General features: G+C 33.4%; 2 protein-coding genes and 2 long non-coding RNA genes across 26 annotated transcripts in view; 2 read left to right on the top strand and 2 right to left on the bottom strand.

The window, feature by feature from the left end:
* The first annotated feature begins 11 nt into the window (after positions 1–11).
* Positions 12–12997, top strand: si:dkey-79d12.5. 2 transcript variants are annotated; one of them, XM_087287057.1, is made up of 5 exons: positions 12–169; positions 3221–3401; positions 5503–5640; positions 5784–6081; positions 10084–12997. In XM_087287057.1, exons 2-5 carry the CDS (start codon positions 3229–3231, stop codon positions 10276–10278), a joined length of 804 nt encoding a protein of 267 aa, XP_087143183.1. In that variant the 5' UTR covers positions 12–169; positions 3221–3228; the 3' UTR covers positions 10279–12997. The 2 variants fall into 2 exon arrangements, with proteins under 2 accessions (XP_087143183.1, XP_087143184.1); XM_087287058.1 differs by lacking the exon at positions 3221–3401 and having other exon boundaries at positions 10084–11543.
* Positions 11765–16901, bottom strand: LOC147840289 (uncharacterized). Its single transcript, XR_015511438.1, has 3 exons — positions 16471–16901; positions 13410–13618; positions 11765–13200 (listed from the first exon to the last, which is right to left on the bottom strand). It is a non-coding gene; the product is annotated as an uncharacterized LOC147840289 (long non-coding RNA).
* Positions 14707–25543, top strand: part of kcnn4 (potassium intermediate/small conductance calcium-activated channel, subfamily N, member 4) — a 76124-nt gene continuing 65287 nt past the window's right edge. For 7 of the 19 annotated variants that reach the window (XR_015511400.1, XR_015511397.1, XR_015511405.1 and 4 more), the window contains exon 1: positions 16928–17404. Coding sequence is in view for 7 of the 19 variants with exons in the window: in XM_087287044.1 (XP_087143170.1) it covers positions 17120–17404 (285 nt within the window). In the remaining 12 variants the exon portion in view is untranslated. Of the gene's footprint in view, positions 14874–16927; positions 17405–25543 lie in introns of those variants that run through there. The other 12 variants (XR_015511401.1, XR_015511398.1, XM_087287043.1 and 9 more) reach the window with 6 other exon arrangements.
* Positions 21649–25193, bottom strand: LOC147840288 (uncharacterized). Of its 4 annotated transcripts, none has more exons than XR_015511417.1 (7): positions 25149–25193; positions 23503–23560; positions 23320–23413; positions 23039–23196; positions 22848–22943; positions 22544–22673; positions 21649–21802 (listed from the first exon to the last, which is right to left on the bottom strand). It is a non-coding gene; the product is annotated as an uncharacterized LOC147840288 (long non-coding RNA). The 4 variants fall into 4 exon arrangements; XR_015511418.1 differs by having other exon boundaries at positions 22556–22673; XR_015511416.1 differs by lacking the exon at positions 21649–21802 and adding an exon at positions 24518–24590 and having other exon boundaries at positions 22444–22673.

The following is a 25543-nucleotide window of genomic DNA, read 5'->3' as shown; positions in this document are numbered from 1 at the left end:
ATCGACCGACCAACACCACTGAGAAAACGTGGAACTCTAGCGAACTACAACAAGGAAACAACGTGTTAACTCAGGGTATCGTCCTGTTTGGACATAACAGTTTTGATCTGAGGAAGTACAGCTAAACACAAAGAAACACATCCAGCCGTTTGGGATTCAGCTTGTATTGGTAAGGAGTTAAATTATCTATCAACGATAAAGAATAAGTAAGATTGTAGACTTTTTGTTTGTTTGTAAAAAGGGTAGGAAATTAAGTAGGCTTATATTATCAAAAAATTTATTTTATGTGGGTTGTATGAAGTGTTAAAATATTTATCATGATTAAACTTGTTAGGCTACCTTGTTATACTGTTCGTGTCATCTTTGATGTTGTGAAAGAGAACATACACAATATATATATATATATATATATATATATATATATATATATATATATATATATATATATATATATATATATATATATTAGTTTTGGAGTTTTGACCTTTCCGGGGAATTTCCAACGCTGGACTTTCTCAACCTCTGTAAAAAAAGACCGTTGCATGTGGCGTTCGTGTAGCACGTGACAGAATGTTAGATGCGCTTTTTTGTTCTTTATACAGTCAAATGGCCCATGGGTTTCATTAATAGACTGTAACTATAGAGTAGAACATTGCAATACTATAGGCTATGTTCTCTGACAAGTTTAAAAAAGTAGACGGATGAATGCAAGCAGTCAGAAATGTGCGCACTGAAAGCATTTGACTAAAATTATTACTTATTTAAAACGTGTGATTCACTGTAAGTAAAATATTTAGAATGAAGTGACGGTTTTACATTTATACATTATATCATGTCTTCCTAGATGATGTAAAGAATGAATCATTGTTTTAATATGGTAAAATTGTCGTAAGTAACCGTTTTTTATTTTATTTATTATCTATATTTATTGTTTTTATTAATGTTGTTTTTGAGTATTATTTATTGGCATTTGATTATATTATAATTTTTATACCTGTTGCTGAAAAAAATCTGATATTTTGTCTTTAGCCCAGCTATAATTCAAAGTTAGTTTGATTGTTTCTTTTCTTCAAATTTCTGGTTTAGAAACTTGAATCAGCTGTCATGTTTAGCCTACCTCAAATGCAGCCTCCATTTTTAATATTTGAATATGATGTTAGACATTAAATTACCGCAGTTGTCATAGCCTAGCTCTGTACAAAACCCTCAGCAGCACCTGTTGACCTGCTCAATACTCGCATTATACATGTGAGTCAGCAGCTGCTCAAGCCACACACTTGATATTTAAGCATGCCATTCTGCTTTTCTTAGCAGTTTGCAGACTCTGTCACAAGTGACCCAAGAGTTAGACATGTAGGTGGAAAGCAGATTTAATCTGATTCCGAGCTCTGTTTGAGTCCTTAGAACATAGTAAATTAGACTTATTATTGTGTCACTCAGATCAGCATTCTGACTAACGTATGAGTAAAGTCGCAGTGTGTTGCTCAAAGGTTGCATAATACAACAACCTCAGCCAGCATGCCTACACTGGCAGATAATTGCTCATTTTTGCTTAATAAGTATTATATAAATATTCTATTCTGTTTGTTTGTGTTTATTTATTTAAATTAAATTATTATATGTTAATAAATAAATTATTATTATATTATTGTTATAGATTATCATGTTTCACAAAATAAAACCAAACGTGTAATTAAACAGCTGTAAATTGAAGCATAAAAGTACTAATTAAACAATTTATTTGTGTTTGTTTTACTTAATTTAAACCGAACAAAGTGATTCATTGGCTTTACTAGCTTGGAGATTTCCAAAAATCAAATTCATTTTATTAAACTATTACAATTACCTTACTTTACCTTAGAAAAAGTTGTTAATAGTTACATTAAAAAAACAACAACATGCAAAGAAAAAGCCATCAGCCTTTCGTTTTTTTTTTTCTTTCTTTTTTCTTTTTTTGAGAACCCTGGGGTGATTATATTAAATACACAGCACATTGATTTTATGACACCAGATTAAAAACCAGACACCAGATATCTGACACCTTTACGGCACTTACGTACATGAAAAAATAAATACAGGTCACAACTGAACATGGAGGATGATCTCTGAGTGGTAGTTCTAAAAATTAAATAATGAATATACTTGGGCCTATTGGTGTGTGTGCATATTTGTGTGCTAGGTTCATATATTTATAACCACTCCAGAGGATATTGGGGGCCGCTAGTCACTGGCATTGTCATTTTAAGGGTCACAGGCTAAAATGTTGGAGAACCCCTGATTTAATGCACTGTGGGTTAACATAAACTAACAATGAACAACTTAAATAACGTTAACTAACATGAACAAACACTGTACAAATTATTTCTTTACTTTTAATTACTTATTGTAAAGTGTAACCAAAATTAAGTTAACTTAGTAGTTTCAAGCTACAATGAGTTTGCTCGCTTTTTAAGGGAAATCAACTTTTAGGCAGTGGATATTCTAACCTTTTGAAGTACTAAATTGCTTTTTACAGTGGGTACATTTTTATTATGAACAAACAATCCATTCGGATGTCTTTGATATTTAAAATCCTGCAATTCATAAAGGGTTGCCAATGCTAAATCTAAATCAGGATTGTAGCGTTATCTATCATAATACATATTAACATTGATGCATGATCTTACGTCTAAAGGGTGCATGTTTATTTGCAAATCAATCTGAATTTGCAACTGTAAACCTTACTTGGCAATATGCTGTGTGGGACATGAGCCACACAGTTTCTATATTTGTATCTTATTTGCATTTAATGCAAATTATATCTACTCCATTCTCTCAGTATAACAAGTCCTCAAATGTGATGGAGCTAAATAACAGGTGACAGACGAAAGAAAAAACAGTGCTGGGGAAGTTCCTCTTATCAGATGCTAATACACATAACCTACTCATGTATAGGGGTTTTAGGTTGTGGTTGATCATGGGAATTTATTTATTTGACGTGTTTTTGTTTTTGGCAGAGTCGGGGGAACCTAATGTGATTGGTATTCGTTTATTTGAACCAAAAAAGAGAACATTATTTCATAGGTCTCGTTTATTTAATGTTTCAGATTCACTTCATTTTAAATTCAGTGAAATCCAATTGAGCATACTCGTCAAGTTCAATCGCAGGTCCTAACTGTGTGGTTTACTATCGTAATAAAAAGCCCCAAGCTGGAATTTCAGTTTTGTTTTTCTTTTCCAGTGCTGAGAATGAAGAGAGAAGTGAGAGCCGGGGTGAACTTTCTGAAAGGTTTGGCAGTGCAGCGAGGAGGTGTAGATCAAATTAAAGCCAAACTTTTCGCATCTAAATTGCAAGAGCTTCTGCTGGAAAAGTTTACAGGTCACTGGTATCCAGATAATCCCAGCAAAGGGCAGGCGTACAGGTACATGAGGATTTACTCATCTGGTAAAACATAGTGTACTGTGTTCATAGAATAGTTTGTGTATGTATTGAAATCTGTTTTTGTTTTGAATTGTAATGCACTTATCACTTTAACGCTAATCAAACAGGAGATCAAATAACTTTGCTAGCATCAATTCACTAATGGACAAAAGTTTGGGGATGGTAAGATTGTTTGAAAATGTTTTTGAATATGTCATTTAGGCTTACTGAGGCTGCATTTACAGTAAACATAAAAAATTATGGTCTGAAATATTATCACAATTTAATTTAATACAACAAACTAATAAAAATCACTAAACATCTAAAATAGAAAAGAAAACTAATTTAAAGCATTAATAAAAGTTACAGTACTCTGCATATATGAGCACACCCCCACAAATTTTGCATTTAAATTAATATCTTTTTCTATAGGATGCTTTACAATATCATATATGTGCATATACATTAGATTAATCAGCACTGAAGCCAAATCTGAAGCTAATCTAAACAAAATAATTTGAAATCAGTGGTGGTTCTAGTTTAAATGGCACCCTTAAGAAATAAAGACCCTATGTTGTTGACTTTCTATGTATTTTAAATATATATTTTAAAGGTATACATTTAAAATAATTAATACATTTAAATATATTTATTTATTTTCAATAAAAATAACAATTTGTTTATTATTATTATTATTATAAATAAATAAATAAACAAATAAATAACAGAAATCAATCCTAAATGTAAGTGAAAAACAATGTAAAGACACAACTGAAGTAATATTCTAAGTCTTTTGCATGAATATTAATTATGACAGTTCTATAGAAACAAAAAATATTTTATAGAATATATAGCATATAGAATCTGTTGTCTTAGACCCAACTCATGGCATATAATTTATATTATGAAGTCATAGTTACCTCCCTGACTCATTATTGCTGCTTTCTACTTCATAGCCATGCTTAGTCAAAGTAACATCATCATCATATGATATAAACTGTAGTTTTGTCCACTTGTCGATACATATCGGCGTGCTTGTAAACCGGGATCAGGGGCAATTTGTTTACATCAACATTGTTTCGGTTGCACACAGAGAATAACAAACTTGTGTGTGCAAAAGACACAGAATGTGTATTGCCTCTAACGTCTTTATTCTGGGATAACCACTCTAAATTAATACACTTGCATGAAGTAAATCTAGTCTCAAAGCTTTTACTGGGCCACTTTTTTTCCTCCATGCCGCCCCCAGCAAGATGCCACCCTGGGTGATTGCCCATGCCTAAATCCGCCACTGCTTACAATAATGGTTCAAAAATTATTAGCCCAAATTAATTTGTTAGGGAAAAATATTACATACGTTTTTCAAAAATAGCAAAAATCAAGAGAAAAAAAATAATTTAATTAAAATGTTGTAGGTTTAAAAAAAATTTTTTGCAATATTTTGCAGGAATTTAATTGTATTATCTTTCCATTTCTAAAGATATTCTGTGACAAAAATATTGTGTTAATAAATATATCTGTTTAATAATCTGTTTTTTTTTGTTTAAATGCACCAATATATATATATATATATATATATATATATATATATATATATATATATATATATATATATATATATATATATATATATATATATATATATATTAACTATATTAACTATATTCACTGAGTAATGGATAAAAATATTAATTTTCAAAATGGGTGTACTCAATTATGCTGAGCACTGTACAATAGTTTTTACTTGGTGAAACTTAACGCAGTTTCTTAATGAATGTATTTGTTAAATGTAATTTATTTTTAAAGTAATATTTACACAACAAAATTTTTAAAAATGTATACTTAAGGACTTGATTATTAGAAAGTTCATAACAGCACTGAGAATGTATGGTATTGTTGCGGAATAAAATATTTTCTTTAAACAAAAAAGAATGAGTACATATGTTATATGAAAACAGTAGTAAATGCATCTAAAGTGATCAGGTTCACATCAAGAAAGTGAAGCAATAATTGCATTTATTTGAGTAAAAAATCATTGTCTATGACTTTTAAACAAAAAAAGCAATCATTTACAACATGAATTCATTTCTTTGATTCCTCAGATGCATCAGAATAAACGCTAGCCATCCCTGTGATGAATCCGTATCAAAAGCCTGCATGGAGAGTGGCTTAAAGTCAAGTGAGCTGGGCTTTCCTCGTGAAATCACAATGTGGATCGACCCCATGGAGGTCTGTGTCCGGTAAGTTCTATGTCGAAATTTAATTAAAAGTCTTTTCTTTTATTAAGCAAAGGGTGGTTCCTACAGGCTTTTTTAGAATCGACTTTCCCTGAAGTGAGATCTTACCTCTCAAAGTAATGACTTGCATTAATACGTTTTCACAGGTCTGGAGAGAACGGCAGATATTTCACAGTGGCTCATTTTGATAAAGTGGAGGATGAAGAAAAGGACTCGAATAATAATGACACTCTTAGCCAAGTGGATTCTGTGAATCTGGATACATCAGACTATCACTCGGCGAGCTCATCTGACTGTGGCTCAGCGGTCTCAAGTGATACAGAAGAGGAGGTGAAAGACAATAAATTGAGAAAAGTGCCAGAGAGGACAGCAGAGAGCACACTTTGTACAGCAAGATCCAAAGCAAGGGAGCCAAAAGGAAGACGCAAGTTTCCTCCATCTCAGGTAAATACCATCATGCATTGCTTCACGTTTACTTTAGAAAACTGCACTGATTTCTTATTGTATTTAACATCATAAAAAGAAATTGAATTGACAAAAATGAAACTTGAAGATTTTGTAGCTAAATATCAAATCAATATCAAAAAATGTATCGATTCACCTGACTCATAATTCAATACGATCCACGATTTAGTCACGTTTTTTTAAACAAAATTACTTGAGACAAGTTTAAGGTGAAGAGCCCTTTCATTTTTCTCAAATGCTGCACTTTTTTTTTTTTTTACAAAATAAAAATATTTTCTGCAATCACTAAATTGGAATTGAAAAAAGTGAATAATAAAAACTAAAGAAGACTCTTTTAATATAAGCAAACTGAAACTATGACTGTGCTGCTAAATTACAAATTTAAAACGAATTCCAAAACAAAAATGAACAATACAAATGAAAGAAGGCTCTTTAATACAGACAAACTAAAACTGTGACTGTGCTGGGATTTTACTTTTTTTTTTTTTTTTTTTTAATATCAGCATATCTACATAAGCTGATGGAAAAAAAAAACTCTTTTTTACTGGGGACTAAGATGGCTGGTTTTGAGAGGAAAGACTTGCCTAAACCAAAGAGCAGGGTGTACAAGGGTGGTCAATAGGCCCTCTGCTCCAGGGGACTGACTACTGGCATAAAATACGGATTATAATACATGATATAATAAGCAAATTACTAAAATATGCATAAACTAAACTGAAAAAGAGAGTGTAAAAAAGGAACAGTCTAATACCTGGTTTTATAACAGAACAGCTTTCTTTTTCAGTCTGAAAAACATCTTCACACTTTCATATGAAAACACTGATGCACTGTGTAATCTTCGTAACATTCACACTTGTCGGAGCAAGCGGTGCTGCGAATCTTTCGATCAGCGTGGTTTGGCTTATTAATAGTTTTTTGCGCATTGACGTCTGTGACTGTAGTTTTTCACTGTGCTGCATCATAGTTGTTGTTCTGTTCGTGTAACTTCTTTTTGCTTAATTTGCACACAGTTTGTGTTAGTCTGGCGCACTTTGCGGCTGTCACTTTTAGTCTGCCACCCCACCTTGTGTTCGCCTTTAAGTGCAAGTAAAGCAAGTTTGCACCTATAAAAACCACCTCTGTTCGCAAAATGTATTGCGATTCCTTCAACATTTGTACTGGTGTTTGCCAAGAAATGCACCCCATCTGCAAAATGCATCCATCATAGACTTTCATTAAAATTCTCAGTCTACATAAAAAAGATAATTGATTAGAATGTAAAATTATTATTATTATTATTATAAAATTAAATTATTTTAATAAATAAAGCAAGGACAAGAAGCGAAACACATTTTAAAACACACTAGGTTTACAAATAAATGTAAAATAATAATATTGACTGCAGTGTAGCCTAAAATTAGGCTTTTAGGTCGGTTTTAAACAGACATTTAGGCTACATGGAAACAGAGATGTATAAAGTACTAGAGACCCAGACTTAAGTAAAAGTACAAGAGCTCTATAAAAAGTGACTTGAGTAGAAGTTGAAGTGCTCTTTAAGCACCATACTTAAGTGGAAGTACTAAAGTTTTCAACATTTTTTGTACTTAAGTATTGCAAGTAGTTTATTTAAAAATTTACTACTCCAGCACTGAAAGTAAAAGTACAAGTTTTGTGTAATTTAGTTATTTAAGAAAGCAGTCAGAATATATCATATTGTTTTGTTTATTTTTCTCTCGTGCTTGAACCACAGATCTGACAGATTATAACAGCTTTAACACACACCTTTAAAAATTGTGTGTCACAAAAACACTCCGTACGCTGTAAACAGAAGTTTTAAACATTCTACCGGAAGACGCTGGTCGTATGGCACCCTCCATGCAGTAGCCAAGAAAAAAGTCTAAAATTGTAACAAGTTGGGGTGTGAACCTACACTGGTTTCAATGTTTGATTCGGTTACGATTATCATGCCATCGATTCAGTTCAATTTGATATTTCGGTGTCGTGACGATGCTTTCCATACATAATTAGATTTTTTTTCTTCACAACACTAGAATTTTTGTTTTTAAAATCTATAGATATTATTATAAATTATTTTTAATACACTTTTGTTCTTTAATATAGCAGTAAGATAAATGAACTGTACCCTTAATTTGACCTGCTCAAAGAAAACACTCTTTCTGAATGTATCAAATTATACACCAGTACATGCATAGAAGACAGCAAGAGCATTTATAGCAAATAAACTAATGTAAATATTATACCGCTTGCTTTTTAAGCGCAGACAGGCAAGGTGTTACACCCCTATAATGTTAATATAATATATATTGTGATATAAGATTTGTGATTCCTACAGCTTTGGATAACTCAAAACAGCAACCACAAGTCTCTCCACCATGGTCAAAAGTCTCCGTAATAGTCCGTAGTTGACAACACAAAAACTTCCATGGAAACCCCTCCTCTGCTTTTATTTGATTGGAAAATGAAAAAGATGCAACTGATGCAATGAGTTTTTTCTGCTCAGAGTTGACTTTTATTCAACTGTGGGTGCAAGGGCAAAAATGTGAAGCCTAGCATGCAGTTGAAAAGCGAGGGACGCAGGGTGCGTAAGCAGCATAAGCCGCATGCAAACCAGTCATTAGTAATTCATTCAAAAATGGCGTCTCTCAACGCAAAAAACGCATTCGGTGTGATTGGCCCCTTAGGGCCTACTTACACTATGCTATCTGAACCATGCCCAGACCCGTTTCCTGGATTGTTTGAGAAGTGTAAGTGCGCTGATTTGGGCTCATGTCCGGTTGTAAGAGGTGTGCCTGAGTGTGTGTGAGTGCAAAATGTGCCTAAGCCCGAAACTGAAAGCGAGACATGACTTTTAAGGGACCGTTTCATATGGATTTATTAATCATTCTTACTGTTCAGTGGACGCAAACTGTCGCAGTTTGATAAAGACGCAAACCCCTCACTGCTCGACAGCTGCGCACCTTCAGCAAACCTCCTAATTTCTGCAGCACGAGGATTTTATGGTTGTTTATGAGCATCAAAAGTGGCTGATCTGTTCGGCGATATATTTGACTGCGTGTCACCGCATATCAAACGACTTAAACGATATAACTAAAGAAATGTGTTGAGCGAGAGAGCTTTTGCTGTACAGCGAAGCATCAATGACATAAGCGTGCCCAGGCCCGAATGTAATGTGAGTGCGGGCTGTCTGGGGAGACGGGAGGGGGATAAGCGTGCTTTGGGCCGGTTCAACGCAACTGTACATAGTGTGAGTACACCCTTTGTCTGCCACCCCATTTCTTTCTTGCCACTAATGTGCAAGTAAAGCGAGTTTGCACCTGTAAACACAGCACCCCCTTTGATTAAAACATGTATTGCGACTCATTCATTTTTAATCGATTTTCAACCGACTCATGGTGAATAGTTACGTCCATACATACACTGTCTAGGGAGCACATGAAGAGTTTTTATTTATAGCATCAGTTTTGACCACTGTCTCAGAGGTATATAGAGAAATACAGTGAGTCTAATCAGAGTGGTTGAATCATAGGTATTCTAGCCTACATATTAGTCTACATTATATAACTTTGTTTTTATCAATATAAATGTCCTCCTTTATAGACGTTGTGTTGTTCTTAACATTTTGCTGTATTGTTTTCCCTTAAAGTTTCTTTAGTTGGTTTTAAATTTATCCTCATAAAATATGCAGAAACCCCAGGACAGCAATGCATTTTGAAAATCTCAGAATAGATGCAGAATCGATTTCAATACCACAGCTCTACACCTGTTGCTTTGAGTGATGTGAATTTTAAATACAACATTAAATTTGCATATTTTGTAATAAATAATATGAAAGGTCCAATTTTGTTTGCCCTGTGTAAATGGAGGAGGTTTAAGAAATCAGAAGGATATCTTATCTGTGAAACCACATGAAAGGACAAGTGCAAATAAGAGCCGAGACAAGTCATTAAACTGACATTGTGAAATATTTTCTGTCACAAACAGATCCCTGGCCCGCAGTACTTCTATAACCCTGCACCGATGTGGCCCCAGTACAAGAAAAAGAGAGGCATGTTCTTCACCACTGTCTGCGCACCAGCACCTTCTCCACTGTTTGCATACTATGTTCTGCCCAAAGCAGCTCCTCAGTTCATTGTGCCTCACGCTGCCCTCCAAACCTGGGGGACGGTGAAAGGGTAAAAAGCTCCAAAGCAATTAGCACATACACCTAGTATGTGGGCGTTTCTGAATAATATGAAACTTATCTGCCACTGCAGGGAACTTTATAGCTTATCATAATGAACTTGAGATATAGTGTCAAGCCAACTATTTAACTTTTGTATTTATTTTTTGATACGCCTTTTGCTTTTAACATATTTTATCATTATATAGGCTTTCTTTAGTTGAGCGATGTATTCAATCTGCTTTTGCACAAAACACTCAGTTATTACTTTAATCTTTGGCCTAAGTTAGATTGCTGCATACTTGAATTTTTACTTTTATTTTTGGAAACTGCAGCTTTTACACCTGCTTGTGTAGATGCTTTACTAACATTTTATTCAAATGACGTTTGAGAGTTTTCATGCAATATAATGCAGTGTAAAAACACATTTTTTTCAAATATTACCAGCTGTACCTCAGAAAATACCAAGCATTTTATAATATTTCTATACAAAAATCAACTCGCACTGAAGCCAGAGATGTTTGGGGGAGGTTTGGAATTATTTGCTGCCTGTAGATTCAGTTCCTGACTAATGTGAATTCACCATTTCATTTTAAGGATAATCCTACCTGCTCAATATTTAGAAAGAACTGCATTAATAATAATATGCCTTTTAAAAACTATTTATGCTATTCTATGCACATGTTTATCTTTTTTAAATGGAAATGTAATGGTTGATTTATTGTAATTTATTTAAATACCACTAGGTGGTAGTACACATTGCCAAAAGCCATATTTGTACATTTCATCATCTTCAATGTTTTGATTGTACATAATAATTATCTTTCTGATCTTGCTGGTGTTTGTTTTCTGAAAACTACATGTAACAATTTATAGCAGGGATGCCCAAACTTTTTTAAATGAAGGGCCAAAAAAACAAATATCACTGAATTATTTTACATTAAAGTTTCCATGGGTAATTTCATAATTAATTTTATAATATTTAAAAATAGATAGAAATTAAAATTATAACTTATTGCAATAAGATCATAAACATTCATAACACAATGAAGTTTAACGCTGAATACATTAGTCGAGCAGAATATGCCTTTGCCTCTATCTGTCAGGTAACAGTGTACATTTTTAATTAAATCTGATTAAATGAAACCACTTAAATTGAAACCTTTCATTTCAGTTTGTGTAGCAATATAACAAACAAATAAAAAAGTTAATTAAATTGGAAATAAAAATCTCTAAATCAGGGGTGGCCAAACTTTTTCTTATGAAGGGCCAAAATACAAACTTAATTGAGGCTAGTTGGCCGAAGGTAAATATAATTGCTATGGGTAAATTCCTTATTTATTTAAAAATATTTGAAAATAACTAGATAGCATTGCTTTATATTAATTAATACGGTATATATATATATATATATATATATATATATATATATATATATATATATATATATATATATATATATATATATTTATATATATATTTATTTTTTTATTTTTATTATTATTATTTTTTTTTTTTACATTTTATACTGAACTTATTACAGTAAAAACTAAAAATCTCATGGAGTTAAGAATCTAGTTACACTAGTTGTTGCCTTGATTTGCTTTCCTATGTCTTCTGCATAGTCCTCTATTTGTTGTGACAGTATCTATATTTTTAAAACTCAGATTTATTTACATTTAAATTAAACATTTAATATCAATTAGCTTTTTTGTAGCTCCGCAATAAAACAAACGAACTAAAAAGGGTTATGTCAAATTAGGGCTGGGCGATTAAAATCGGTACCAGTATTTATTGACAGAACACCGTTGTCAATATCGATTTTAAAAAAAATTGATCAGAAGTTAGTAAGTAAGTTTTGGTAGGACCAGGGCGGGGCCAAGTCGAAGCACTCACTTTGGTCCCCTGGGCTCTGTGATGATTGGGAAATTCCAGATTGAACCAAAACAAACTTACAATTGGCTTAAGATTAGCAATTAAAGTTCAGGACATTGCAACCTGCAGAACCTGGGAAAAAAAGATGTTTGGGTATGAAGCGCTATAGTTTTATTAATTTGGTTGCTAAGCTTGTCATGCGTACATGTGATAATTTTTATTTTTTTTTGCAATATCGCCTTTCCCTATGTCTAATTAAAAATGACAATCTCTATTAAAGACATTGCCCCAATCCTCTTTATGATTCTCAGATGGGATGGTGGGCCAAATCAAAGGTTACAATGGGCCATCTTTGGCCTGCAGGCCCTACTTTGGGCATCTCTGCTCTAAACCATTAGCATCATTCTCCCTCTCAGATAGGATGGCGGGCCAAATCAAAGGTTACCATGGGCTTTATGGTTTATAGTGTCCTCATCTCACTGGTGCTTTCATGAGTTCCGACAAATTGTTTTAATAATTTACATTTTGTAGATCTATTTAATTTTTATACAGTAATTACTTATTTAAAACTTAGCATATTGAATTTTAACACTGGAACTGAACTTTTTATATGCATTATTGTTATATAAATTAATTGTGTGCAGTTTTTTTACTATTACTGGCTTTTGCTCAGTTTTCAACTGTGTATTTATAAATGCTTCCGTTTAGTGTATTTTGAAATGTTTTTTTATGCAGTCACTGTGTATATGGCTCCTGCTTCAGCAAAAGGGCAATGAGATCTTTTTTCATGACTATGTTCAATCGATCAGTTACAAATAAGTATTTTCTTAATAAAACTGTGGCAGCTTTAAAAAAAAAAAATGTTTGTAGAAATGTATTTTCACCCACCACATTTATTTAATTCTTGATTTATTTATATTCTTCACTGACCTAAAATGTAGAAATTCTGACTTTAATCCTTTAATACTTACTTTAATCTTTCCATAAAGTCAGGTAATCTTGATGGTCTGGAGAACAGTTTGGATCTTTAAAGAATATTGGATCTCCAGAACATCTCTGGAACTCTGAAAAAATAGAAATTCTGTCATCATTTTTCACTTTTTCCAAACCGGTTTCAAAATTAGAATGTTGGTGGCCACCAATTTTTAAAGTATTTTAGTTGATGTTGATGTTTAAATGTTGATGTCTTCAAACATTCTTCCAAATAGCATTTGATAAATAATAAATAAACAATCAAAAAAACTTAAGAGTACATTTGACATTTTTGGGATACCTTCTGAGATCTTCAGTCATCTTATGAGGCAAGATGTAAAATATGGTGGAAGCTTCAGCTGGATGTGTTGCTCCTCAAAAGCTTATGAACTAAATTGGATTTAAACATTTATTGGGACAGTTGTTCTAAGTTGTGGGCTACAGGATGCCCTGGCGGAAGGATCCACACGGGACAAGTGCGTCACTTGGCCCAAGGTCATTACGTCATTCCTAGAGGAAGACAGGCAAGGATTTCAGTATAGAAATAGATTCTGCTTGGGGTTGAAAGAGGGAGATTGTAAACGAAAAGGAGACGACAACAGACTTCGTGGCCAGGCTTGTATAGTTTCTGAGTTCCTGTCCCTCTTGAGTTTATGATGGTTCCATGTTTTGTTTTCCAGGTGGTCTAGCAAAAGAAGGGTATCTTATATTCAAATTCTTTCAAATATCAAGTGCAGGTTTGAAATGCCTATACTATGCTATTAAAAAAAAAAAAAAAAAAAAAACTTGTTTTGTGTTGAAAAAGAAGTTTAATTCCAATTTAAAAACCTGAATACATGAACTGCTGTTAACATGAAATATAAATGATTGTAAAGTCTATAGCATTGGGTAGTAAATGATTACATGTAATGTAACTTTGAGTGATCTAGATTTTTGAATGATGGACCCCCATGCTAAGACACAAAGGCATCTGTACAGTTTTCTGTACAGTTTTTCTGCACAATGCCTACATTATACGAATGGAATTTTAAAAGCATTTACATTATTCGTTAAGACCACATCTGCGTTTGTTTAATCTTTTTCTTAATAATTTGGGTAATTATTTTTTTCATTTTGATAAATCATGATAAAGCGTTCACAAAATAGGAGTAAATATTTCCTATGTTGTTTATTTTCTATTATCTTTATTCTATAAATAAAGCTACCATCAGTTGCATATTTGTGTCTTCAAATTATTTTTTTTTATTTGAAAAATAATTTATTCAGGTTTATTAGACTTTTTATAATAATCTTTAGTCAGCTCATAAGTATTTAAGTATTCAAAATATATTGCTTAAAACAATGCAGATCATAAACTTATTAGGCTATTAATGTTGCAGTAGGGGATTGTCTTCAGAAACATTTTTGTTGAGCTGGTTGAAAGTCTCTTCACATTCCAATAGTAATGATTAAAGTAAATTATCTAAATGTATTTGCGTGTAGGCTATTTTTATATTCTGGGTAAGGCATACCCAATAAACACACAACATTGCCTCAATGTATAGCGACCCTCCTACAACGTTGTACCAATCTTGCAAAAAGGTTGAGGATTCTACGTTGTTGCTAAAGGTTGTCACAACGATGTCATAATGTTGCCATTCAAACATGAGGGCCGCATACTTTAAGTTGTGCTTAGGTGGCGTGGACCACCACTGTACAACATTTACTGGTCACAGTTGATTCAGTTTATATGTCAACAGTCTCATTCATTAACGACCGAGGAGACGTGAGTATTGTTTTATTTCTTCTTACTAAATAAGATATGTAAAGTGTGAATAACGTTATTCAAACAAATCTACAGTTTCGACTACAGTCTGTTCCAACATTACACACATTAAAAAGCCGTAATAAAGTTATTACAAGCGAGTAACATTGCAGCATTCCGTTCACGGACGGCGACGATATTAAAATCCTTATGTTAAATCTCTCGATAAAACATTCTCTGGTTATTTACCTATGCCTTGTCTTTAGTCGACTGGACAATAATGTTTTTGAAGTTCAGTTTTTTTTCCATATCGATCGTGATCATTCAGATATGGATAGGCTACTTCATCACACGATACCAGCCGATCCACTTTTTACACACGTACTGAATTTTAAATACAGAACACCTCAGTGCAGTCTGTGTCCCGTTAAAGGAACAGTTCACTCAAAAATGAAAATGTACGCACAAATTATTTGCCCTGTATATAACAAGTGATTCCAAAGATAAGAGTTGGTTTTATATTTACATTGGCTCATTTCTAAACAATAACAAAATGTCAAACTACATTGTTTATCGTGCTACACTGAATTTTCGGTGTGAAATAGTATGTAAAATGGCCAGTGGTGGAAAGAGTACTGAAAAATCATACTCGAGTAAAAGTACCATTACTTGCCTAAAAATGTAGTGTGAGTAGAGTAAAAGTATATGTTGTCAATTTTACTCAAAGTATGAGTAAAAAGTAGCCCTTTTAAAAGTACTCATTTGAGTTGTGAGTATTTTGCTGTGAAAAGCTGATGCGTTTACATGTTTGTGGATGTGTGTAAACGTAACATTCTGTAGTGCATGTAGTTATTACACAATGTCATAGGACGTAATAGGTTAGATTTAGGTTGTGATGTCAAGTGACCAAAATTCAATGTCTAGCCAGTGTCTAAGTATAACATTATTTTGATGTCTAATAACAACGTTAAATGACGTTGATATTTGGTTGATTTTAGGTTGTGTTAGAAAGTGACCAAAATCCAATGTCGAGCCAACATCTTAAACCAACCTATTGACGTCAAATACTGATATTGATTTTGGACGTCTTCTTGAACACTTTTAATGCTTCCAAACAGTTTGCTGCATTTATAAATCACCCATGTTTTGAGGTAGTTCATTATGATGCTATTTACCTTCTATGTGTGATTTGATTGGACAGGAATCACAGGACTAATTTTGTTAATCTCCATAGACAAGAAAAAAGTAGTGACTGCAGGTTGAAGGAAAGTAGTGGAGTAAAACTACAGATACAGCACTAAAAATGTACTCAAGTAAAAGTACACATTTTTAAAACTACTCAATAAATTACAATTCCTGAGAAAAAGTAATTAATTACAGTAATTTGAGTGTTTGTAATTAGTTACTTTACACCACTGAAAATGGCTTAGTAATAAGTGTAATTCCTGCAGCCACTGGCCAACGAAACAATAAATTTATTATTGTAAAGTACTATAAAGCTTTCTAACTGGCAAATGACATGATCTAGTGGACCTCTCATCTTTAATGTGCGCGTTCGCGAGGAGGCATATATGGCTTTGGACTACTCTTAAAGGGATTGTATTCAAAAGATACTGACCGTCTACTGCACCTTTAACTGCAGAAATACTCCCACCTCCGACCACAGTTGCAGTGGAAAAGGTAGCTGCATTTAACCAAACCTTTAGTGCTGCACTAAACTGGTCTCCCACTAGAGGTGCCCACGTGGACGAATTTAGTGTATATATTCATGTCTTGGCTCATCTCCTCAAATGTGCCGAGAAGGCAAACGATACATGAGATGACAAAAACGTATTTCTGACCAATTACAGTATCTTGAAACTTCACCCTTTCTTCACTTAACCAAACTACATTTTGTCAGTCGCGCGCTTCAACGCATCTTGAACTTGGGAACGTGAAAAAAAAACGGAATCAAATTAAAAATAAAACTGTTCCACATTTAAAACACGGCTATGCAGTATTTGAAGATGAATTTGATGTGGTTCGTCTGCAGTTTACGCAAGAGCGTCTGAGAGAGAGCGCCTGCCCACAGACTCAGTCAAATGCTGAGGCGCGTAACAGTCTGAGTGGAGGATCGCAGGCGCATTTCGCTCTTCACTCCGCGCTTCGTGATAATAACTGGTTTCACTGTGCTATGTCTTCCGAAATTTTGTTAGAAGAGGCGGAAGGACAGGACGGGGAACAAGGCGACTGAAGGCGACTGTGTGAACTGAAAACACAAGCGCGCTATGGAGATGACCGCTCGCTTCGCGCAGTTGGAGACCATGGTGGACGGCAAAAACTGCGATGGTCTTGTGAACCATAACGGGGAAACAACAGAGATAAGAGTTCCGCTGTCCCACATGGGGAAGAGAATGAGTCCTATTGAAGGGTTGAACCTCTACAGACTGCGCGACAGAAAGTTCTTACTGGAGGACAAAAGGCGCCTGTGCGCGTGGGCTCTGGGCACCGCGCTGTTGGGCATTCTGCTAATGGTGTTACACGCTGAGCTGTGCCCAGTAGTGTACCAGCCGGTGAGTACATCTGCCTGTCATCAAGAAGGCTTCAGCTAGTAGTGTGCTTGACAGCAAGTGATGAAACTGATGAATGGAGCATCAACTTTTAGAGGGTAAAATTGTAATTAATGAAGAAAAAAATCACCCAGATATAAATAAAAACACACTAGTTACACTTACAAAAAATAATATATAATGTATTATAGTAAATACCATAACGTTTTCGAACCATAGTATGACGTGATCTGATGTGTTAATGGGATAGTTCACCCAAAAAGAAAATATTCTTACTATGTAGGCATGCTCAAGTAGTTCCAAAACTTCAAGAGTTCTTTCTTCTGTTGAACAGAAAAGAAGATGTTTTAAAGAATGCTGAAAACGGTAACCATTGATTTCTATAGTTGGAAAAACAAAGACTATGGAAATCAATGCTTAGAGGTTTCCAACTTTCTTCAAATCATCTACTTTCGTGTTCAAATGCAGAAAGAAATGCTACAAGTGAGGGGGGATTGACATCATTTTTAAATTCAATTCTAGTTAATGGGATAATACAAAAAGTAGTAATAAAGACAAATTTCCCAATTAAAAAAACACCACAGTCTGTAAAAACAAGAGTATTCACAATTTATAAAGGTTTTTATTAGTTCATAATGGTTTATACAGTATGCTGTACAATAAATTAATAAAGAGTTGTACATATTATATACAGTATAATAGACTTTACTCTACTATGGTTCAAAACATCAGTATACACATTTAGTGTTTTTTATGTGGGGGAACATGTATACTTCAAGTTAACTTTATTGAGTATACTTAGGCTATTTATTAACTTTATTAACCACAACCTGGGACTAAATTAGCCCATTCTCTAGCACATTAAAATGTTTAAGTGTTTCATTTGTGTGACTTACTGTAACTGTGCAACAAGTTCACAGCTTTTTAGCAAACATTGAGGTATATTTCCAATAAACTGCTTTTGTAGTTTTATATTGCAACTTGAGTTATATTATTTACTGTTCCACCCTAAGGCTTCTGACTGTATTACCTGCAACATGGAAGTTTTTAAGACAGTACTTTATGTAAAGCTGTGGAAAGGGTGTTTTAATAGGCTACTCAATTAAAATAGTAAACATAACAACAAGCCAAGTGTATTTACAATACTAATACTTTACTGAGTACGTGTACAGGCCATCAAGTGTATCCAGGGGTAATTTTATGTATATAACTGAGAATACAAAATGTATATTATTTGTCTTAGCCATAATTTACAGTACATAAATTAAAAAATATTTTTAAAAATAGGTCAGAAAACAAAATTATGCACAGCTGGAACTCAATTTAAGAGTGTATAAACTTTCATGTTTACATGTTCATGCATAATTGCAGAATTACAACCTGATCTAAACATTACTGTTACTTTTCTTATAAATGAGATTAAATTACAAATGTTTTGACTTGTTTCACGGTGGGACAGTGGTTAGCATGTTTGCCTTACACCAAGAAGGTCGCTGGTTCGAGCCTCGGCTGGGTCAAGTGGCGTTTCTGTGTGGAGTTTGCATGTTCTCCCCATGTTCGCATGGGTTTCCTCTGGGTGCTCCAGTTTCACCTGCAAGTCCAAAAACATGTGGTACAGGTGAATTGGGTAAGCTAAATTGTCCGTATTGTATGGGTGTGAATGAGTGTATATGGATTATTTCCAGTGACGGGTTGCAGCTGGAAGGGCATCCGCTGGATAAACATATGCTGGATAAATTGGCAGTTCATTCCGCTGTGGTGACCCCAGATTAACAAAGGGACTAAGCCGAAAAGAAAATGAATGAATGAATGTTTTGACTTGGATGAAGCCAGTTAATTTAAATTATAATGCAAGTTTTTATTATGTTAAAATGACTGATCATGTTTGCATGGATGAACAAAAAAGGAAACAAATATCTGTTAATTAAAAGCTTGAAACACCTGATACAGGTTTCATACAAAAATGTTAATTTACTACCAGAAATAAAAACCTTTATCATGCTCCATTTTAGTGCCACAAAATGTATTATTTATAATGTATTATTAAAAGTATACATAATTCTAAAAAAAGCCTCGCTCCAGTGACAACTTTTGCACCTTTTTTTCTGAGAGTGTATCTTCCTCACAAACAGAACATACTAATAAAGCACAACTCAGCATGAGCTGTCAGTAAAAACGCCTATGTTATATTTACTTATGATGTCTTTATCAAAACAATACTGTATGCCCAGGCAGTCCAACACAACTTTAGCACACTAACTGATCTGTGGGCCACTGAGGTGCATCTCAATTGCTCATCTTTTCTGTTAGTCATAAAGTTGTCTGTATTTTGTCTGATTATTTACATGTACACATTTACAACACTCTTGCAGCCAAATCTGTTTACGGTGCTTTCAGGTATACAATGAAATATGTAATAGGACTAGTAATGCCATAATACCATGTGTAATCATTTTAGGGACAGAAAAAGCACATCTTTTATATGTTTAAACTAAACATTAAATGTATTAAGTTATTAAATAATCATTCATGTTTATTTTAATATAATAGTTTATATTTATTTATCAATTTTAACATTAAAAACAACTGTTCTTTTAGACATTTATAACATATTTGACTTTTCCCCCCTTACGTTGTTTATGAATCACATCAGCCATGTTCAGCCTTTTATATGATCCCCATTAGAATTTTTTTAACTGTAATCTGTAAATCTGATGTCATCTTAGCTTCTCTTTTCAAGGAAGTGTTTGAAACCTTGAGTCCAGCCGTTATAGCCATCGTTAATAGTTCTTTGTCAAATGGTGCTGTAACAACTAGTTTTAAGCATGCTGAAGCCTTGTCTTGATCCATCTATCCTTAGTAATTTTAGACCTAATTCTAAGTTACATTTTATCTCAAAACTGTTGGAGATTTGTATTTTTCATTAGTATGTTTAATGTTTTTGATACTTTCCAGGCAAGATTTAGACCTCTGAACAGTACAGAAAGTGCATCGTTGAAGGTCAGCAATGGCCTTTTGCAAATTCCTGACACTTGTTCATGTGCATTGCTTGTTTTATTCAGTTTGAGTGCAGAATTTGACACATTTGATTATAGTATTCTATTACATCAGCTGGAAAAAGTTGTGGACATACAAGGTGTTGCCGTGCAGTGGTTGGCTTCCCACCTCAAAGTCAGAAGTTTCTCTGTGGGCAATGAGAAAATGTTCTTCTTCCTTGGCTCCCTTGTCATGCACTGTAATCCCGAATAAGTTGACAAAACTCAAAAAATTTGAGGTAATCAGTTACGTCAAATTTTTTAAGTTATGAAATTATCTATTTTAAGTAAACAGAAACATTAAGTTTTGAGTTTGTTGTACTCATGCAAGACACTTCACCTAACTTAAAATACCCAAGTTACTCAGCTTATACGTTTTAATTGCAATTAACTTAATTGTTTTAATTTTTCCAAACTTTAAATACTTAGTCACCCAGCTCATACATTTTAATACCAATTAACTTAATTGCTTTAATTTCTTTCAACTTTAAATACTTAAATCACCCAGCTCATACATTTTAATAGCAATTAACTTATTTTTAATTATTTATCTCACCTTTACATACTTTGTCACCCAGCTCATACATTTTGATAGCATTTTTTAAAATTAACTTCTCCATCGTCAGTTTCACAAATAAAATTAGCCATTATTTTAATCTTTAAACCCCATAAATCTGTAATTTAAAACACACAGACAATACCATTTTAGACATTTATTGTTAAAGAAAAAATGTCCAACAGTACTTTCAAATTTGTCTCCTATGCAATTACAAATGTCTTAAAACGATAAAAACTATTAGACATAAAGAGATTGAAAATGAACACTATTCTGAAATTAATAAAAATTACCCACAATGTAAATATGATATCAGACATAAGAGCCTCAAGAAAAAACAACTATAAGTTTGATAAAATTTAATAATACATTAATAAGTGTAAAACTTACTCTTAAGGCATTCGTTAAAAAAAATAATAAGTGCACATTCTGTGAAGTGACTCGTTTAGTGTAAACTACACAGAAACTGTATATATATATATATATATATATATATATATATATATATATATATCGTTGAAGTCAGAAATATTCGCCCCCATTTATTTTTCCCCCAATTTCTGTTTAACGGAGAGCAGATTATATATATATATATATATATATATATATATATATATATTGTAGCGAAGCAGAGGGAAAACAGCGACACAGTTGGATAAGTTTACAGACAAGTCCCCAGAGGGTGCTTTATTTACAACGTGAATGGGGTGTAAACGGTGCTCTTCTTCAAGGTGAGGTGCTCTGGTGCTCCGGGAAGTAAGTGAAGGACAGTGAGTAGTCGGATGTGGGATTGTCACGAGCTGGAGTCTGCTGTGGAGAGACAGAGACAAGCGTTAGCGCATGGAGTCATTGGGTGAATGAAGCTCATCTTCTCCTTGCGTGGGCTTGGTTTATATGCCTCTCCACTTGATGACATCCAGCTGTGAACGATCCTGTGTTGATGATGGTCCAGCTGGGTTGAATTAGCGACCAGGGCGACGTGGCATGTGTGCGCTAGTTACAATATATATATATATATATATATATATATATATATATATATATATATATATATATATATATATTCAGTCTTGGTTGAACTATGATTCTGTCATTTACTTATTCCAAACCTGTTTGAGTTTCTTTCTTCTGTTGAAAAAAAAAAAAAAAGCTGAGACCTGTAACCACCGATTTCCACAGTATTTGTTTTCCTATTAGAAAGTCGGTGGTTACAGGTTGTCAGCTTTACTTAACTTTTGTGTTTAACAGAAGCAAGAAATTCAAGCAGGTTTGGGACAAGTGAAGAGTTAGTAAATGACAGAATTTTACATTTGGACAAACTATCCCTATATATAATAAAATGCATACTTACCAATTAAAGGTAAATAAATGTTTTGAAGTTACTACCCCAGAGACAGTCTTTATTAAGTTAAAAAAAAAAAAAAAGCTCTACATCAACTCATTCTTTAAGGTTTCCATGCTACGAGACTTTTTATTTTCCATCATCCATGCCAAGCAAAACTTTTTGCACAAGTTCAAAGTCCTTTACTATATATTATGTGAAGAGCATACATTAATCCATACAAGACAAGAAAGGTCTGGAAGTGTGCTGTGGGTGGTGTCCAATTCATTCTTCAGGACAACAGAGACCCTCAGTGAATGCAGGGCCAATAAAGCATCTTCAGTCAGCAGGATTATCAATCTAAAAATATAATTCAAGGATATTAATGTAAGGACAGTATCAAAATGACTGAGCCAATATTATATGATTCATCAACTATTCTTGATTACAAATATGTTATTAAGTAAAAGTTTTCAAAACTTTCATCTTTTCATTAAACATGCCTAATTGTGAAAAGAATGAATGAAGTCTTACCATGGTGTTCCTAAAGAATCTTAAGTCACGCTCACGCAGCAAGACCAAAAGACCTCTGATAACAGTAGTCCGTCATGAACTGACATCATTCAGTTCCTGGAAATCAAGAATCAATTTTTTAAAAATTAAAAAAATAATAATAATTCAAATTATATTTTAATGTATACTTTAACACGTGACCCCAAACATACCTGCTCATCATAAACCTTTAAAAGATTAGCCAGGGTATCTGCTGTCTTGCCAGTTTTGGATGCTGTTTGCCTTAAAATTGTCATCAAATGAAATAGGTGGTGGTCCAGTTTTGCAAAGAATTTGTGGGGAAAATTCTCATTTGTAACATGTTGGTACTCTGCAAACAGCAAAAAGAAACAAGAGAGAATTTCATAAAACAAACCCACACCACAAAATATACAATTCTAGAAAAAATGTATTAATATTATTATTATGTTTCATTTACTTATCTATTTTTTACCTCAGATGAAAATCAGGTGTTGGTCAGATGTTGAAAGCAGGATCTTCATGTTGTAAACTGAACTCAAGGTCTAGCTGAAGTTTCACTTTCCTTGCTGCAAAAGTATCATTGATAAATACACTGTAATATTTATTTTATCTGGATATGCCAGGCATAGTAGTTCAAAATAAATATTTTACCCACCTTTCACATGCCTCCATTTAAGAACCTATCTGTAGTCAGCAACACCCGACCTACAATTCTGTATGTACAAAAAGTCACAGTGTCATTTAGTTGAGAGTGGAAGTAGTACAATTGCCTGATGTCTAACGTTAACCTCCAAAACGGTTAGCAATAGAGCTGATTATCATGTTAGTTGCTTTGATTCGATGAACACAGATTTAATTTAAACAGTTTTGAAATTTCTAAAACTGAATATGACGACAAAGAAATTTAAGGCCTGATTTTAAAAGCTAGAAATAACAAAACTTACCTTATTGTCTAATGATGTAAATATATATAGACTAAAATATTTATATTTTTAAGATATAAATATATTTTAAGCTACAAAATTTGCACATCAGAAAACTATGTCTTGTTTAGCACGTCTTGAATATTTTGTTTTGTTATTATTTTATTTAATAACATAATTTTGTATTAATGTGTTATAGATATGCATACTTTGTTTTTTAGGCTGTTTATATTTTCTCCAGAGTAAACATTTAAAAAAATAGACTGAAAAAAAAAAACTTTTATCATACCATTAAAATACATTTGACCTAAATGACATTTAAACTCATTTAACTGATCGCATTAATCAGGTAATCATTGATATGCAAAGATGTCATCTTAAGCGCGAGGAAATATAAAGTGTTGATCAGTGCTGGTGATTGAGGTAAAGTTAGTTTTATATTTACACATTCAGACTTTCTCCTTAATAATATAATTTCAGAAAGGTAATTTTTGCATATTCTTAATGGTGAAATCATATTAGCAGCCAATGACTTTCAAAGTACAACATTGTCCAGTCAAAAAAATATAGTGCATTTAGTGTAATGTTGTTTTCATGTCATACTTGCATGTAATTTCAGAACAAATAGACAAAGTACCATGGTAAACAATTTATGGAGCGAGTCACAAGTTGTTACTAAATGAATGTATGAATATAAAACCAACTTTACCTCAATGTGGTAGTGTAAAATGAAGCTCTGCTCTGTACCTGCTCAGGTGAGGAGCGCAGCTTAAATGTTCTCCGTCAGGCTATCCTCATACATGGATCAGCAAGCAACAAGCTGCGTGTGACATTAAGTTTTGAGACTACGTTTTTGCGCGTCATCAGAAAATACCGTTTAGTGTTTAGGCGGAGATCATTTGAGTTATGATTAACGTCACGTTTCTTGCGCCTTTCGTTTCCGAAGTGCCTACAGATCGCGAAGATAATAGCACATTCACATACTGGATGGAGTTCAACGCAGCGCCATGACATGCGGTTGTGAGAGCGCGCGTCTCCATGACAACTTCAGCACAGGCTGAGAAAAGGCATACTCGCGCCAAGATTTAAATTTTTTTGAAAAATGTAATCTGCCGATTTTAAATATTTTTGTCTTTATCACACTCTGTTAAAATTCAGAGTTAACACATTACAACTAACGCTAACGTTGCACTGATTCTAACTTTTTAAACAGTAATGTTAACGTTAGTTAGCAACAAGTGAGGCTAAACATGTTTTCTGTAATGTACGACATGTAAACGCACCCTGATTAACTCTACATTACATTGAACTGTTACTGTGATTATATTAATTAAAACATACATTTAATATTTCTTGGATTTGTAAATATTTTACTTACTGTAGTGTGAAGCGAGGCCGATCCGCCATCTTGAAAAAAACGAATGAAGCATGAGCACGTACGTGAACCTAGATGACGTCAGACGCAAAATCATTGGGCTGACAGATTTTGAGTTAATGAAACTTTAAAGAGACATTTTGTATAAATTAAACCCAGCAGAATTGTTCACCTTACTTGAAAGATTAAATTTTTTCAAACTCAAAAATAAGAAAAAGTTCTAAATACTCATCAAGGTTAATTAAGATAAACGAATTTTAATGATTTAAGTTAATAGAACTCAATTCAATTAATTAGTTACAGCATTAGGGTTTACAGTGTGTAGTGTGCCTCAAGGGTTCATTTTAGGTCCTCATCTCTGTTCTCTTTATATGATACACCTGTGTGCCATTTTTAAG

Source organism: Danio rerio, chromosome 16 (genome assembly GCF_052040795.2).
Source record: "Danio rerio strain M-AB ecotype USA chromosome 16, GRCz13ab, whole genome shotgun sequence".
NCBI lineage: Eukaryota > Metazoa > Chordata > Actinopteri > Cypriniformes > Danionidae > Danio > Danio rerio.
Note: the sequence above shows the minus strand (reverse complement) of the source record. Positions and strands in the feature narration are given on the sequence as shown.